At 34.6% G+C, this 16,747-nt stretch overlaps 1 protein-coding gene across 3 annotated transcripts in view; it reads left to right on the top strand.

Moving 5' to 3' along the window:
* The window catches only part of LOC126736737 (synaptic vesicular amine transporter), a 93,072-nt gene that overhangs the window by 53,816 nt on the left and 22,509 nt on the right, over positions 1-16,747 (top strand). For all 3 annotated transcript variants that reach the window (XM_050441264.1, XM_050441275.1, XM_050441272.1), the window contains exons 3-6: positions 3,545-3,724; positions 3,789-3,933; positions 3,993-4,051; positions 15,076-15,342. In XM_050441264.1, the coding sequence (XP_050297221.1) occupies positions 3,545-3,724; positions 3,789-3,933; positions 3,993-4,051; positions 15,076-15,342 (651 nt within the window). The remainder of the gene's footprint in view (positions 1-3,544; positions 3,725-3,788; positions 3,934-3,992; positions 4,052-15,075; positions 15,343-16,747) is intronic.

Here is a 16,747-nt window from a genome sequence, read left to right on the forward strand (position 1 = left end):
ACTGCTAGTCGCTCTTTAGGTAGTATTGCCTGCTTCCATGTAGTATCTTTGGCCCTATTAATTGAAGCACTAACCATTCACACTTAAAAAGTATTCTTTAATTAACCTTTGTATAACAACAGGAAGCATCCAGTATGTACAGCAGAGCTACTACACATGTTGTTTCAAAAAATTTCATTTAGAAAATTTCAAAAATACACTATGTGATTTATTACTCGCTGTGCGCGCCCAAATTTTTTGTACTTGAAAATGTTTGCGAGTGCGACTTGAAGTCGCACGACAATCTACATAAGTCGTTGTGTGTACGAAAAAGTATACACGTTCGAGTCGTATAAAAAGAATAAACAGTACAGTAGTCATGCTAGTGCATTTAACCTGAATAGTGGTAGCATCACAAAATTTGATGGAACAAATTTTGGACTATGGAAATTTAGTGTGAACATTTTTTTCGAGGCAGAGCATATCCTTTCAATCGTTGATGAATCGACTGCTGAGCCAACCGATAAGATGACTTCAGAGTGGAAAACATGGGAAGCTGGCAATTCTAAGACCCAAGTGATAATGTTATCTACGATTACGCAGGATTACATCAGCATTTAATTAATTGCGAAAATGCAGCTGAAATATGGGCCAGGCTCACGTCAATACATGAATAAAAAAACTGAGATATCCAGGAAAGTTTTATTGCAGCGTTTTTATGTTTATGAAATGGCCGAACATTCGAAAATTGCTGACTAGGTTTCTGCAATTAAATTAATAGTGTGGTAGCTAAAAGACGTCAAGGAGACAATTAGCGCAAAAGTTCAAAGGTTATAAATAGCCCAACACCTAAATACAATGCTTTTAGGACAGCACGGGGCTCTGTAAATATGAATGACCAAACATTTGAAAATCCAGCTCCTAGGCAAGTGATGACTCAGAGGTCTCTTGTTTTGCTCTAGAAGTGCAGGCTTAGCAAAGTAAGCTGGAATCTGATAAATGTAAGAAAACAAGTATTCAAAACCTCAAAAAAAGACCACTTGCAATTATTGTAAGAAGTTAGGACATTGGGCATATGAATGTCGACAAAGAATAGCTGATAATAAAAATATTAGCCAGAGCTTGAGTCAAGGATCTATTAATGCTAATGATTATGTTTGTGATATTTCTTCAATGTATACTACTAGCTCAGGTATTGAAAAATTTGAGTGGATTTGTGACTTAAGGGTGAGTTTGCATATGACAAGCCAAATAGTTGGTTTTCAAATTGGCAAGTCTTAGAGGAACCGTGTATCTGTTCCAATTGTAGTCAATGACAAATTAGTAAATGCTGCTGGAAAGGGAACAATTGAAATACAAGTATGCATTAAAAGTCAGTGGTTTGACAGAACCATAAACAATGTATTGTTTATTCCTGAACTCAGTCTAAGGAGTTTATTTTCAGTGGAAGCTATGGCAGATAAGGGCTTCATATTCCATTCAAGCAAGAGCCAGTGTAAATTCCGAGGAAGCAGTGGAAAGATATTAGGTATTGGACATAGGAAAAACAATTTATGTATTATGGCTTTTCAAGTTAAGCCTACAACAGAATGTCACTAAATCTCGAGCAGTAGTACCAACTCTCTGAAGCTGTGGCATGCTCGACTGGGTCATGTGAATTTTATGGCAGTCAAAAATTGTGAGTGATCTACAAATTGATGATGAAGAAAAGTCCTTCTGTGTGCCAATTTGGGAAACAAACCAGAAAACTACATAAAGGGAAATCAAAAATAGTCAACTAATTTATTTCTATACTTACACTAAGAAACACGATCACTTACTACTACTCAAAACATTTATTTTCACCGTATTTATTTACCAATATTTATGTCTGATTTAAATCTCGCCCCAATATTCCGAACTTTACTTTACTGAACTGACAAATGACTTCCATCCTTATATACTCGGAAGAATGCTGTTCCGGAATATTTTCGGCAATCTTCGACACGTCGTGCGGTGTGCAACTTGTGGTGTCATTCCAGAATGACGGAGTTGGTTATTATTTAGAACTCTATTATATTCCGTGCATTTGAAGAAATCCTGAAAATTTTATAAAGTGTGAATATGTTGGTCTTTGAAACTATTTAAATAATATTCACTATATTATTTGGAGTTTCTCAAAAAAAATCGCTACTTCTAAAATTCAGCTATTTTAACTAAACCGTTAATTACCACGGGTGGCCCAGCCTCGGAAGGTCAGCTAATTAAAACTGTCTCATAAACTGGGAAATTGCTGTGCACGTCCTCGCGAACTCCGAAGCCCGAGCCGTAATCTCAGCTTCCGACAACATCATCTTCATAATCAGTTTAGCAATCAATCTCAAATACCTTCCTTTGGCGGTAATAAGCTGAGTGGCTGTTTCCCTTATCCCCCAGCTACGGCGGGCGGCCAGATTGAATTTTAATGACCGATTTTTCGTTTAGCATCTTGATGTTATTAATTTTCGCCCGTTTTATTTTTTTTCTCTGACGCGGTGAATTTTCGATGATAGTATCAGGTTTCAGAAAGTGTAGAAGATAAATGGCATTTTAGTCGCATAGACACCGACTCTTTTAAGTAGAAAATAAAAAAAATACGCATCAAATTACTACCCTCCATAAACATTCACGGGGATGAATCAACAGATTGTACGTTTGGCTCGATGGCCCTGCTGAAAAATCGCTCCGGTTGACGGCCTGTTTAAAAATGTATGAGCGCATTTGTTAACGCCGCTTTAGTTATCCACCCTTAAGGGTTTTACTCGGGCCGCAGGCACCATTAAGCTGATAAGAGCATATGGAGGAGAAACATTTCAGCTTCGTCCGAAGATGGTCCGCACGACGAGAAGTACTTGGTCAAGATGGCATTTGCAATGCATGACTTTCTCTCCCGATTGCTTTTTGTTCTTATCCTTTATGGGGAAGCGTTAGGAAGGAGGACGAGAGTACACTTTGAGTAATGGATTACACTTATTACCAAGTTAAGGAGTTGTCAGTGGGAGTTTTGGAAAAACCTGACGGGTGCCGTTAGCCTGAAACATTGCAGGGTTTTATTTGGAAATATATTAAGAAGTAGTTTGAATAGATATTCCACGAACGTATTGTAATGATCTTATACGCTTCGAATAAGCCAGCTGTTCTGCATTTGGAAGTCATCTCGAAGGAACGAGCGGCGAGCGACATCTCATGGCGCACGAGGAAAGTTAACAAATATACTTGCTGCTAGGAGGCCAGTTCGTATGAATAGTGGCGCGAATTTTAAATCGAAATAAATACAAGAAAGTATATACAGGGCAAATAAGTGTTTTTATAGTAGTCTGAAACCATTGTGTTTAGTGTGTACCTGTGTAATAAAATACTTAATTATTTTTGCGTATAAGCGTTTTAATTCACCCCTAAACGAACAGTAAGAACCCTAGAATATGAAGAACAATTTGAAAGGTATCCCCTATTATTTTTATTATTGCGTTTCACATCATTTCTCCTTGACTTCTTCTCCTGTATATCTTGACTCAATGTTTATTTTACTTATTTTCCTCCCAACTAGTGCCAATAATTCCGGAGTTTTTGTACGACATCAACCATCCAGAGGCTCCCTTGAAAGGCAGGCCCTTAATCACCACGACAACTACGACAACTACCACTAAGGAACCATGTTCCGAATTAAGGAAAAAATTTAATTTAGATGTTAACGACACCTTGTATGCTTCTACTACTAGTACTTACGGTAGGGCCGATTAATTCGATGTTTTCCAACCTATTTTCTAAATAAATTTCTTGCTATTTTCCAGAAAACTTTACGGATTATCCGAAAGTGAATGACGCGGATAAGCATAAGTTTTTGGTGGAGGAAACTGTTTCGGTGGGCATGCTGTTCGCCTCGAAGGCATTCGTGCAGTTAATCGCCAACCCTTTCGTTGGACCCTTAACTCACAAGTGAGTAAAACTCCTTCGTAAGGTGCTAGTGAGTGAAATGTATTCTTTGTTTATTACAGAATTGGCTACAGCATACCCATGTTCTGCGGTTTCATCATAATGTTTCTTTCGACGATCAGTAAGTACTATTTTTAGTTTAAATTATTGAATGTTTAGTAAGATGCTGTCCAAGATCAATTTATTATAAATAGGGAGATTTAAAAAAAAGTTTTGCCATGCAGATAATTGAAGATTCTATACCTGGCATGAAGAAATTTGGAGATTCTCTCTTTTTATGCTTCTTATGCTGATGATAACACTAATATTAACGTAGCTTTTCTTTCTAAGCATTAATGGCTTTAGTCTAGGTTACAGTAAGTGTGGAATTTTCTAGCAAGTAAGAAACTCCTTAAGGTATAATAAAAAAATACACTAAAACACTAGCGGTAGCAAACATTTTTGGAGCCAAAAAAGACACTTGTTTTTTTTCGCGTTTTATAAAAAAACTTTCAGCTCCTAAACTATTATGCCGATTCTATTCTAATTTTCACTGTGAGATAGGAAACACTTGTATAATGGAAATAATACACTAAGACACGAACGACTACGAAAAGTATTTTTTAAGTGTCACCAAATAGAAGACAATTTTTTTTCTAATAATTTTTTTTAAATATATTTAGCTATGTAGTGTAAGAGTCTGATGATGAGTGAACTCATCGAAATGCATAACTCTTAACAAAAAGATTGATATTTTCATTTGTGGAGAAAAGTCTTCCCGCCTTTCCCAACCCGGTATATTATAGCCATTCTATTTACAAAAAAAAACATTTTAGTATATAACGAAAACAATACACTAAAATACTAGCTGCAGCAAAAGTATTTTTTAAGTGTCACCAAATAGGACAAACATTTTTTTTATACTTTTTTTTTTAAATATCCACTGTTCATGAACTAGTAGTCCAATTTTACTCTAATAGAAGTCGATTTTTTTTTACTCAATTTATAAAAATATTCACTGCTTATAAACTGTATTTGTTGTAACTTTGGATCAAAGATCATACTTAACATAAAATATCAAAGACTCTATGCCTGACATAAAGAAACATGAAGAATTCTTCTTTTTCCGAATCTAGAATTTTAGACCATGGCTGTTATACCAGGCTATTATGCTGATAACAACACATTTATGCAAGTAGTTTTTTTAGCCAAGTTTTTTTAGCCATTGATGATGTTACAACTCTGAAGCCAAGACGATATTTAGAAGAAAATATTGAACCTTTTATGCCTGGCAGGAAGCAACTTTAAGATTTCTTTATAATTATCATAAGAGAACTTATTAAATATCATACAAACGGATGAATAAAGTGAGGTTTAACAAATATAAAAAATAACTTTAATGAAGAAAATGGTGCGTCAGAAAATGGTGTATCAGAACGTCTTTTATCAGACGTTTGAGAAGACGTGCAGAAAAATCTGATATTTATCTACAAAAATATGAAATTGCTAGGGTGGGTTTCTCTATACAAAACAGACTCAGAAACTCATATTTTACCCTGGAAAGGTCTGACCTTAAACCTTTGATCTCAACAGTTTCTAGGTAAAGCTGCAGAGAATTTAACCCCAATTACGAGCCCGTTTATAAATTAATTTTTAGTGTCAATGTGGGTCCACTCAAAACAGTCAAAGCAGAGCCACTCGGTTTAATGATGCAATTCCGAACTTCCGATCGGAGGGGGTCACAATGAGCGCTCGAGTTTCTGCCGTTGACATCCGGTTAATTTAATCCGCGATCAAGGTTTTTCCCTGTTTTATTATTAAATAATAATTATCGGGACGGATGATGCTTTTTTTCAATTAAAACGAAGCGAATGCCGGAACTTTTAATATAAAAACGGGCGTGGCACTGCCTTATCGGCGTGTAAACGTAGCGTACTGATTTTCCATTAGTGTATCAATTTAGCGACACAAATTACCCCCGGGGTGCCGATCTGATGCAATTATAGCCACTCAAGAGTGAGCACTTGCGACAAAGTGCTCTCTTACTCCGTTAGCTAATGAAGTATAGGGCATCTTGGCGTTTTCCATCTTCGTCGCATACAAAATTGCAATAAGTGAGAGGAGAATTAACACTATATAGGCGGATAAAAGGCTTAAGTAAGTTATAGTTGAGGTGTTTAAAAAACCCGAAGAATAGCACTCATTTGCCATCATGACGTAGGGACCTGTTGCGTCCCTACGTCATGATGGCATATAGATACCGATAAGGGAAGTGAATTTTCAAATTTTTAATTTTCTTTATTGACATTTATTAGCTGCATTTCACAGAATAGATAATTAAGTGGGGAAAGAAAGCAATAATTTATATAAACTAAATAAGGAAGTCAGTTGACAATAAATAAATAAAAAAATAAAACAATACATAAATAAACCTGTGAAAAAACCAAAAAACTGGGCTATTAACCTTGACAACTAACTTTGTTGTCAAAGTTTGTTGATGACGTGATGTTATTTTTATTTCAACTTGTTTACTCGCATTAATGGGAGTAAAAGGTACAGGCCGCTTGTTGACAAAAAAAAGAAACATTCGCAGTTCACGTGTTTAATATACAAAACAATATATATTTATACATGCTCTGACATGCATGACTGAAAAAGAAAGTGAATGTCATGATTAAGTGATTTTTCCATAAATCAACAGGGCTTTCTATTTCCCATATTCGTCTTACAGAATATTAGAGTAAGTGGGGAAAGCGAGCAATACTTTATATAAACCAATGAAGAAAACGACTTGATAATAAAAACAGACATTTCCAGTAGACGTGTAAAAAAAAACATATTCCCAGTTGACGTATTTATAAGACTAAGAGTGGCAACCATTCGCCATCTTGACCTATGGAAGAAAAAGAAAGGGAGACAACATTTTGATAAGGGACATGAATTTGCAAACTGACCTCTACCAGTTGACATGATAAAAAATAGTCCTATGATTGGAACCTTTGGTGTGACACTCAAATTACGAGATAGTTTTATCACTAGTAGTAGAAGTGATGGTGGGGAGACAGTGCCGGGCGGGTAGGCCGAAAGGTCCCTTTCCGCCAATCACTGAAACCCCGGCGTCACCGCTGACCACCCTCTTCAGTCTCCCTAAGCAGGTGACCCGTCCTCCTAATAAAGGAGAGCAGTCCTTTCTAGTTAAGGTCCTTTAGTTCCCCTCGTGGCAGGAACGGAGCACCCATCGTTTCTCTCCTGATCCTAGCCCATCCTTCGCATTCTCCTGGGTGCAGCAAGGCAAGGCCACACCTAGGGCACAGTGAGCTGGGCACCAGGCCTAAGATATGCAGATATCGGTTGAGTCTGCAGTAACCTGTTAGGACTCTATTATTTTAGTTTTTCTTGGTCTTTTCCTTTGCCCATTTGTCTAGGATATGGGAAATGAGTCTTTTACTTAGTCCAAGCAGGGTTCGGGGCTAATCGGTAGGAGAGCTGATCCGAGCTTCGCGAATTCGTCCACCCGGTCATTGCCCTCCAATCCGCTGTGTCCGGAAACTTAACACACTCGAAACGTCTTCCTCCTACCCAATGTGTCCAGCTCATCCCTGTACTCTTGGACCAGTTTGGAGCTGGTCCTGGTAGCTTAGAAGACTTTTAACGCAAGTAAATGATTATTTAAAAATGATGATAAATTATACATATCCCATTGCTTCGCTTGCCTAGAAGATATACTTCAGTTAAGTCAATTAACTTCCACTTAACTAGGAGCTAATCCCCACTCAGACCCCTGATGGTTCTCAACTGGATCTGTAACCGTATCGCTCTCCCCTGGAAAGTGAGTCTCGAGGAGATGTTTTTGTGTTTCCTCTTTAGAGCTTGTCCAGCTGTTTCCTACCTTTAGAGTGCATATTTCACTGAGCTGAGAAGTTTGACTAGTCTGGCGGAATCGGACATCATTTCCAGTTCACTACAAAACCTTTACCAGCTTTTCTTCTCACCTCTGTGTCACTTTCTCACCTCTTTATACTCATTTCAAGCCTCTTGAGATCCTCCCCGAAGTGCTCGCTGGTGGGCCCTTCTAAACTCCCTAGAGATTAAAGCTAGATTAAAACTGAAACCAATTTAAATCTTCTCCCGAAGAAGCTAACATCGTTAGCGAAACCCATACCAAGAGTAAAAATAAAGAGTTTTCGTTAGTGGTAAAATTGTCTCGTAATTTGATGATAAAAAAATTACATGGTGCGGTCAACTTTGACAGTCTTCAATATCATGTTCTAGTTGGCAAGATGACGTGATGTTTTCTCCAAATTGCTATGGCTTGGCATAAAATAGAGCAGCTTTATTCAGATCATTCAAGAAATACACATTCTTAGGTGACACCTATAAAAAAAAGACCAAATTGAGAATTCACCCTGTTTATTATCTCGTCCATGGTTGCCATCGACTGGACTGTCAGCTTTAACAGCTAGCTTTGTGCACCTTTTATCCTTCTTGATTGTCTACAACTAAGCACAATTATGCAGTAGGTAGAGAAAAAGAACTTTATACAAACCTATCAAAGAAAAACCACCCATTCACCATCTAGGCTTAAACAAGCACCATTATGCATTCTGAGAAGGGAAGTGAATCTTAATGCTGACGTGGTAAAAAACTATTTGGCAACTAACTTTGTGTATAGTCTTGTCCTGCCTTTCTTACTGTTTTTTTAAATTCAACATGTCGAGACATTTTGCATTTTCGTCTTATAGGAAATTAAAAGAACTAAGTTTAAAAGCTACTTTACACAATCCATTAAATTGGAATTATCAGGTATAAAGCAACAGTATACATACCGATCGAGGAAGTCAATTTTCCTACTGGTACTAGTAGCTGACGACATCAAATTCAAAAAAATCCTGCCGTCAAATATGATGACGTGATGTTTTACCTAAATCAATAAGACTTGTCTCGTCTAATAGAATATTAAAGTAAGTGCAGAAAAAGGGCTTTATACTTTATATAGTTAATACTAGAACTTTATAATATCTTTAAAAACCAAATGAGTGGCTCCCATTTGCCATCTTGACTTATAGGATCAACATTATACATACCGATAAAGGACGTGAATCTTACAACTGCCGTGGTAAAACTTTGACAGCTCACTTTGTTCACTTGGTTATTTTTTTGTTCACTGATTATTGTTAGTATTATGTTGTGTGTATTGTATGTATATATTAGTATATATTTAGTATGTATTAGTTCTTCTTGTTTCCACTTGTCACTCTTATTACCTTCGCCCTTCAGAAAATTATAATAAGTGGGAGCGAAATGCCAGGGCAAGTTGAAAGATTTTTTTTTCAAATTTGACCGCTCCTATTCATTGGAATATCTATGGTTTTTATGAGGCATGTTTTAATTTAAGATGGCTTCCATCTGTTTAACCACGTCCTAATTTTGTTTTTAAACTGAAGGTTTTCACTAATATATAGTTCTAATGACTTTAAAGTAATAAACCGGTATCCCTTACTATTAAAAGTCCTTAATTACCGTTTTAAATTTTATTGTTAATTGCCTCAATCTTTCAATTTAAATTGGTTAAAAAAAAGAGAGAGATAAAACAATCATTAGCCCCCCAGATAACTCACTTAGATGGGAGTTATTATATTCCTAATATCGTGCATAAAGCAAAGGGAGCCGAGACCCTGACGTTACCCGACAGAGATGACGACATCAAAAGGAGAACTCCGCATAAAAGGGCCCAGAGTGCTAAATTAAAGAGACGCTTGACCTAATTTGGTAAACGGGAATATTTTCGGTCTCCTTTTAGTAGTATGTCATGTTAAAAAGTTATTTACTATAATGTGATATTAAAAAAAAAACATTATAATCATTCAAATTGCTCACCAAAATACTTATAACCTGTCATGACAAATGAGTTTGACATTTATTTTATAGGTGGAAGTAAGATAAACAATAACTTATGTTCCTTAACGTCAAAGTTAGCTATTTTTAGGCGATGTTTTCAGCTCTAAAAAATGATTTTTCACCAAGGAGGGGAATAAACTTTAAAATTTTCTCCCCAAATCTAGAGAGTTTTCCACAGAGTTTTCCGGAACTTTAAGTAGATTTTGAAATGAAATTCCAAAGTGATCTTAGATATATATTTTGTCCTTTGATCTTTTTCTTTGATTTGCTTTTTTTCCTTGGCTTGACTATGATACTATATCTTGCTTACATAAAAATAATTACGGATCATATAAATGATTCAAATTATGATATAGTAGGTTTAACTGAAACTTATAATAAGCATAAGGATATCAATAATGCTATTATAGGAATAAATAATTATAATATAATTCGATTGGATACAGATGGTAGGTAGAGGTTGGTAGATGGTTGGATACAGAGGTGGAATTGCCCTTTACATTAAAAAACGAGTAAAATTTACAATTGTAACCTCTATCATCCAAAAATATATATAAAGAATTTGAATTAAACCTTCTCTACATTATAAAAATACTATCTTACGTAACATACATAACTTGTTGTTAGTCTTCTACACTTTGGAACATCGACCGTTTAGCTGTTACTTTATAGGTCTAAGAGAGACAAAGAATGTCTCAACAATAGAGGCTATTTTAAGGCGGTATTTTATAGTCTAAAACGGGTTTTTTTACCATGTGGTACTTACATATAGGAAAACCTCCAAGTTTCTTCTCTCTTCCTCAGAGGGTCAGGGAATTTTAAGAAATGTTTTCAATGAAATTCCGATGTGATTCCTGGCCCTTTAGAGCATTAAAGTTTCATTTAGAGTCGTATACGTCAGAGTTTCAGAGATGACTTTGCAATTCGATCACTTCGTAGTCTATTGTGAGATACAAATGGCCAAATTAAATTATAAACCAAAAACTGTAATTTCTAGAAATCTAAAAAATATAAACTATAACCTATTTAAAAATGACCTTCAATCGATACCGTTTAATAATGTTTACAATATCGTTGATGTTAATCAAAAAGTCGTATTTATTAACAACGCTATAACTAGTCTATTTGATATTCACGCTCCTCTTAAAACAATTACATTGCCTAAAAAACCCTTCCTACCCTGGATTACAGAGAATATTAAGAAAATGCAGAAATTAAGAGATGCAGCTCTTCAGCAGTTTAAACGCACTAAACGTCCAGAAAAATGGGAATATTATAAATCATTAAGAAACTTAACAACAGCTTCAATAAGAATGGAACGCATTAGTTAGTAATGCACAGCTATTATAAGCATAAATTTAAAAATTGCAGTACTCGAGAAAAATTGGAGAAACTTAATAAACTAACTCCGTCTAAGAAAAAAGATATTCCGGTGCAGTTTAATGATGTTGATCAATTTAACAATTTTTTTATAAACTCTACTATCTCAAACCAGCCTTTAGATCAGGAACTTTTAAATTTTTATTCAACCAATAAAAAAAGTGACATAGATTTCTCTTTGCAGTTCAGAGCAGTGGAAAATTATGAGGTATTTAACATAATTAAAAAAATAAAAAGCAAAGCCTTTGGATCAGACGGTCTTAACATAACTCTTCTTGAGCTTTGCTGTCCTCATATTTGCGAATATATTACACACATAATAAATAAATGCTTAGAAACTAACTATTTTCCCAATTGTTGGAAGGAAGCCATTGTCTTACCCCTTTCAAAAATAAGTAATCCTACTGACTATACACATTTTCGATCCATTAGTGTGCTACCAACTATGTCTAAAATATTAGAACGCGTATTGGATGTAAAAATAAGGAACCATATTAATAGATTTTCAATATTACCCATTAAGCAATCTGGATTTCGCAGTGGATATAGTTGCGCAACAGCAATGGCAGATATTACCGATGACATTTTTCGTGCTCGAGATAATAACAAAGTCACTGGTATTGCTAGATTTTACTAAAACCTTCGATTTTTTAAATCATCAAATATTGGTAGCCTTACTGCACTACATAGGATTCTCAAATCATGCTATAGCTTTAATAAAGTCATTTCTAAGTAATAGGCCTCAAATGGTAAAAATTGATGCAACCTTTTCAAGTCGTCTTTCAGTTCTTAATGGGGTGCCTCAAGATAGTATATTGGGGCCACTACTATTTAGTTTATACAACATGCTTTCCTCAATATCTTGAATACTGTAAGTATCACTTCTATGCAGATGATACGCAGTTGTATCACTCCTTTGCACCTTCTGATTATTTAACTGCTTTGAACCATATAAATGCTGATCTTGATGCACTTGTTAAAGTCTCTAGTAAGCATATGTTAAAATTAAACCCTAAAAAATGTGTAGTTATTCTCTTTGGAAGTAACGTTCAAATAAGGACTATTTATGAAGAATTTTCTTTGTTTGTTGGACATCAAAAACTTCAAGTAGTTGAGAGCACCAAGAGCTTGGGTTTAACACTCGGTTCACAGCTAAAGTTTAGTGGACACATATCAAATAATCTTAAAAAGTCGTATTGTGCTCTAAAAACCATGTACCCTGATCGACATTACTTAGATCTGAAAATTAAACGTGAACTATGCGACTCTCTTGTGTTGTCAAATTTTAAACATTGTGATGTGGTTTATGGACCTTGTCTAGATGGTCAAGACTCCTATAGAGTTCAAAAAATGCAAAACTCTTGTATTCGTTTTATTTATGGTATTAATAGGCGAGGTCATGTATCACATAAGCTTAATGATCTTAAGTGGCTTAATATGTTTAATAGATGTAAGCTACATTCCAGTGTGCTATTTTATAAAATTATTAAATACCGCAGTCCTCCCTACCTATACAACAAAATTACATTTCGGACAGACATTCACCACTTAAATTTAAGAAGTAAATCTTTAACTATTCCTAAACACAAAAATCAATTTTTCAAAAAATCATTCTCTTATAATATTTCTCATATAATTAATGCGCTCGATATAATCACCCAATATAACTGATATTTCGAGTTCCATTTATAGATTCAAAACAAAAGTAAGGCAAATCTTATTGGATAATCAGTAACATGCATATTAGAGCTAGAAGATTTATTTTTCATTTTTCTTGTTTATAAATTGTAATTGAATGGCTAGTATTAGATATATTCTTCCATATTTAATTGTTGTATTGTTGTAATTTGTACCAAATCATCAACTACCTAGATGTAATGTATGTACATTATATCTAGTAGTTAGTTTAATTTATTAGTTGTTAGTTTAATTCGTTAGTTTTATTTAAAAAGTAGTTTAGTTTAAAAAGTTTTTTATGTTGTAGCTATGTAGCTAGAACAGAACCTGCATTTTCAATGCCTGAGTCTGATACATTGGCTTTTATTTACCTCAATTATTGAATACACCTGTAAGTTTATATTCTATGTAATTTCCATGGTAAATAATAAACGTTATTATTATTATTATTATTATAATTTATGAATTATTTACAATGAGAAGAACAAATATAACACGCAAAATGTGTCAACTTATTATAAAGTAAAACACTAAAAAAGGCATTTTATTCATTTAAATTTTCCGCCAAAAGGCGCCATGCATTACCGTTGAACTCATAACTTGTACTAGCCATGTACACTTTGAAACGTCAAACTCGTTTGGTAATTAATATATGGGTGCAAAAGAGACAGGCAATAACCCAACTTATAACCTTTAAGTAAGAACTTAATATATATACAGCAAGACCAAAAATAACCGCTGCCTGGTGGCTGCCATTTTTATAGTAGTTGTGTCCTTTTGATGTTAATTACTCTAAACATTTTCAGTACTGCCAATAAAAGATATAATAAACAAATGTAACGAACCTAAAGCCATATTTTACCGCGTAAGTGCCTATAAGCATCTTTCAGACATGTCAATCAAGCGATCAAATAAATAATTTTCATGAGCTCACAGTATAAGGGGCTTTAAGAGATTATTAGTGGACTCCTGAGGTCCCTAATAAATTCAATAACTCCGAAGGGAAGCTATATAAACAATAAATATCAAATTTTTTATATTTTTTTTAGTTGAGAAGCATTACGTTTTTTAGTATTAGTTTATTTAGTGTCAGTTAACACAAACAAAAATTTAAATGAAGACCAATATTTTCATGGTATGATTCAAGTTTATAACTTTTTATAATTATGTCCACTAAAATAAGTTTTAACCCGCTACGCTATAAATTATTCAGTTACATCTAGCGTGATATCCGCTGTCTTGGCATAACTGAACATAACCTTCCAAACACTTTAATTGTTTTGTTTCCCTACAATTGGCACCATTGAAATTTGTCAGGGAGATCAACATCGAAAGGACACGATCACGCAAAATAACGACCACCAGGTATATTTATTCAGTTCATGTCTTTAAGCCTATCCCAGACAAACTTGCATAATGCATAGCATAGACGCATAAGGCCATAACGTACATAAGATTATAATGCCAAAACACATAAATTACATACCGCCAATTTAAGCTGAAATTCTGTTTGGATATCGTTTTGAATAGGCGTTTTTCTTTTTGTTGATTCTACTGTTTCCTAGGTTTTGATTTGTAGTTTATTCATTATTATTTATTTTGTTATATTTCTTATCATTAATCATAACAGTTTTCAACTGTCAAGTGTCACATGAACTACGAAAAACAGATTTGATTAGCTACGCATAGTATGGCTCCATAGGTTTTTCAATCTTTCGAAAAATCCTTCTGAAAAAATAATATAGCCGCCGCTGTCTGGTCTGTGATTGGCCAAATCTTTTATGCGTCTATGCTGTACACTATACAAGTTTGTTTGAGGTGGCTTTTAAACTAAATCCGTTATTAGAAGATGTCAAGTGAGTGTCTACTATTCGAATTCTACTAGACGTCAAAATTTCGTAGGTGACTTTACGGTTTATGTATTGTTTACGACGAGTAAAACAAAGACAATAAAAGCAAATGAGTTGGAGCAAGACAGACAATAATCCGATTTATAACCAGAGGTGACTTTATCATATATAATGCTGTAGACCATCCGTATATTATATCAAGAAAGAATTATTGAATTAAACTTACTCCCACATTCCTCGACCTGTATTAAGTGAAAAATTCATGGAAAATATCTGATTTTAAAGAAGAAATTTAGAGCTCTTTCATATTTCGATAAATTTTGTAACCCTTTAGGCCTAATAAGCTGGTTTTCTCTTTCAGTTTTTGCCTTTGGCAGGAGCTACAGTGTGCTATTCATCGCAAGATCACTACAAGGCATAGGATCCTCTTGCTCTAGCGTATCAGGCATGGGTATGTTAGCAGAACGTTATCCGGATGATAAAGAGAGAGGAAACGCTATGGGAATCGCCCTGGGTGGGTTGGCTTTGGGGGTACTTATTGGACCACCCTTCGGCGGGATAATGTACGAATTCGTCGGAAAATCTGCACCCTTTTTGGTTTTGGCCGTGATCGCTCTTGGGGATGGACGTAAGTAACAAATTTAATACAAATACCACACTTTATTTTTTTATCCTGGTGCAAAAACTCCCTCTGGACCATTATATTGAATCTTGATCCCTAAATAAAATTTCAATAAAGTTAACGTTTCGCTCCCAATATACAGTAAATAAGGGCTCGTATAGCGAAGTGAATTTTATTATCGATATACCTACAGACCGGGGTGGGCTTATGCATAAAATCAAGTCCGGATATTGCATGTAAGCGTACGTTTTTTCTCATTTAGTACGAAAAATTTTATTTAAAATCAATCGGTGAATATTGGAAATAGGGGCTTTGTACAAATTGATTGGGACCGCCAGTTTCCCAATACGCTTATTAGGACTCATTTGACTTTCATTCTTAGATAGAAAATTACATTCTTACAGCCCAATAGGGCGAAAATATATGCTTTCAAGTCACCAAACATTTGAAAATAAGAGAAACATATGCTAGAAAAATGCCCTAATAAGACCCTTTAGAAAATCAATTTCCATCCGATTATTTTATACTTTAAAAGGCTCTGAGGGCAACTTTTGGGCTCTATCGTGCGACAACTCACCCTTCAATAAATTTTCAGGGCATTAGGGCCTACGATGTATAGATAAGTCCGCCATCCGAAAGGATAAAGGAATAAATATGAGCTGACTGGTAATGAAAACGAAGTCGACTGTAAAATCGGTCGTTTCTACTACATCCCGGCAATGTACGCGGATAAGAATTGCGCGCAAATTGGGGAAATAATGCGTCCGATAAACCAAGTTTAACCCCCATGGGGTGTGTTATATTAGAGTTTTTATTGACAGAACATTTGGTTCCATATTGAAGGTATAATATATTTTTTTCTCCACGTATTCTTGTAAATGTTAACAGAACAGACGTATTTGTGCAAAAAAATGTATACTCCCTCTTTTGGGCTTCTACTGAATATCCGCAAATTTATATTTTTTAATAAGACGTATATATATTTAAAAAAACAAAAATTATTGACAGTTAATTTTTTTATTAAGACGTTATAACTTTCTAAAACGTAGTTGTGCGTATATCATGTCCTCAATTTTTTTTAAGCTTTAAATAGTTTTTTCCACGTATTCTTTCTACGCTCTTTTTTAGTCTATGATATCTAATATTTATAAAAAATAATTTTCTAATTTTTTAAGTTTAAAATTTTTTTTTTTCACGTATTTGTATTAACATGAACAGAACTTACGTTTTAAAAAAACTATCTTCGCTCTCTCTCAAACTTTCTATATACAATTTTCTTGTAAGCAGTTGAACGTCTGACTTATTTTGTCATGTTTTTTAAATAATCTTTTCTTCACATATTGCAAGAAATTGATGTATTTTATAAAAGAATTCTATGTTCTATAATTTTTTCTCCGCAGATTCTTCTAAG

The sequence above is a fragment of the Anthonomus grandis genome, chromosome 1, assembly GCF_022605725.1.
Source record: "Anthonomus grandis grandis chromosome 1, icAntGran1.3, whole genome shotgun sequence".
Classification (NCBI taxonomy): domain Eukaryota; kingdom Metazoa; phylum Arthropoda; class Insecta; order Coleoptera; family Curculionidae; genus Anthonomus; species Anthonomus grandis.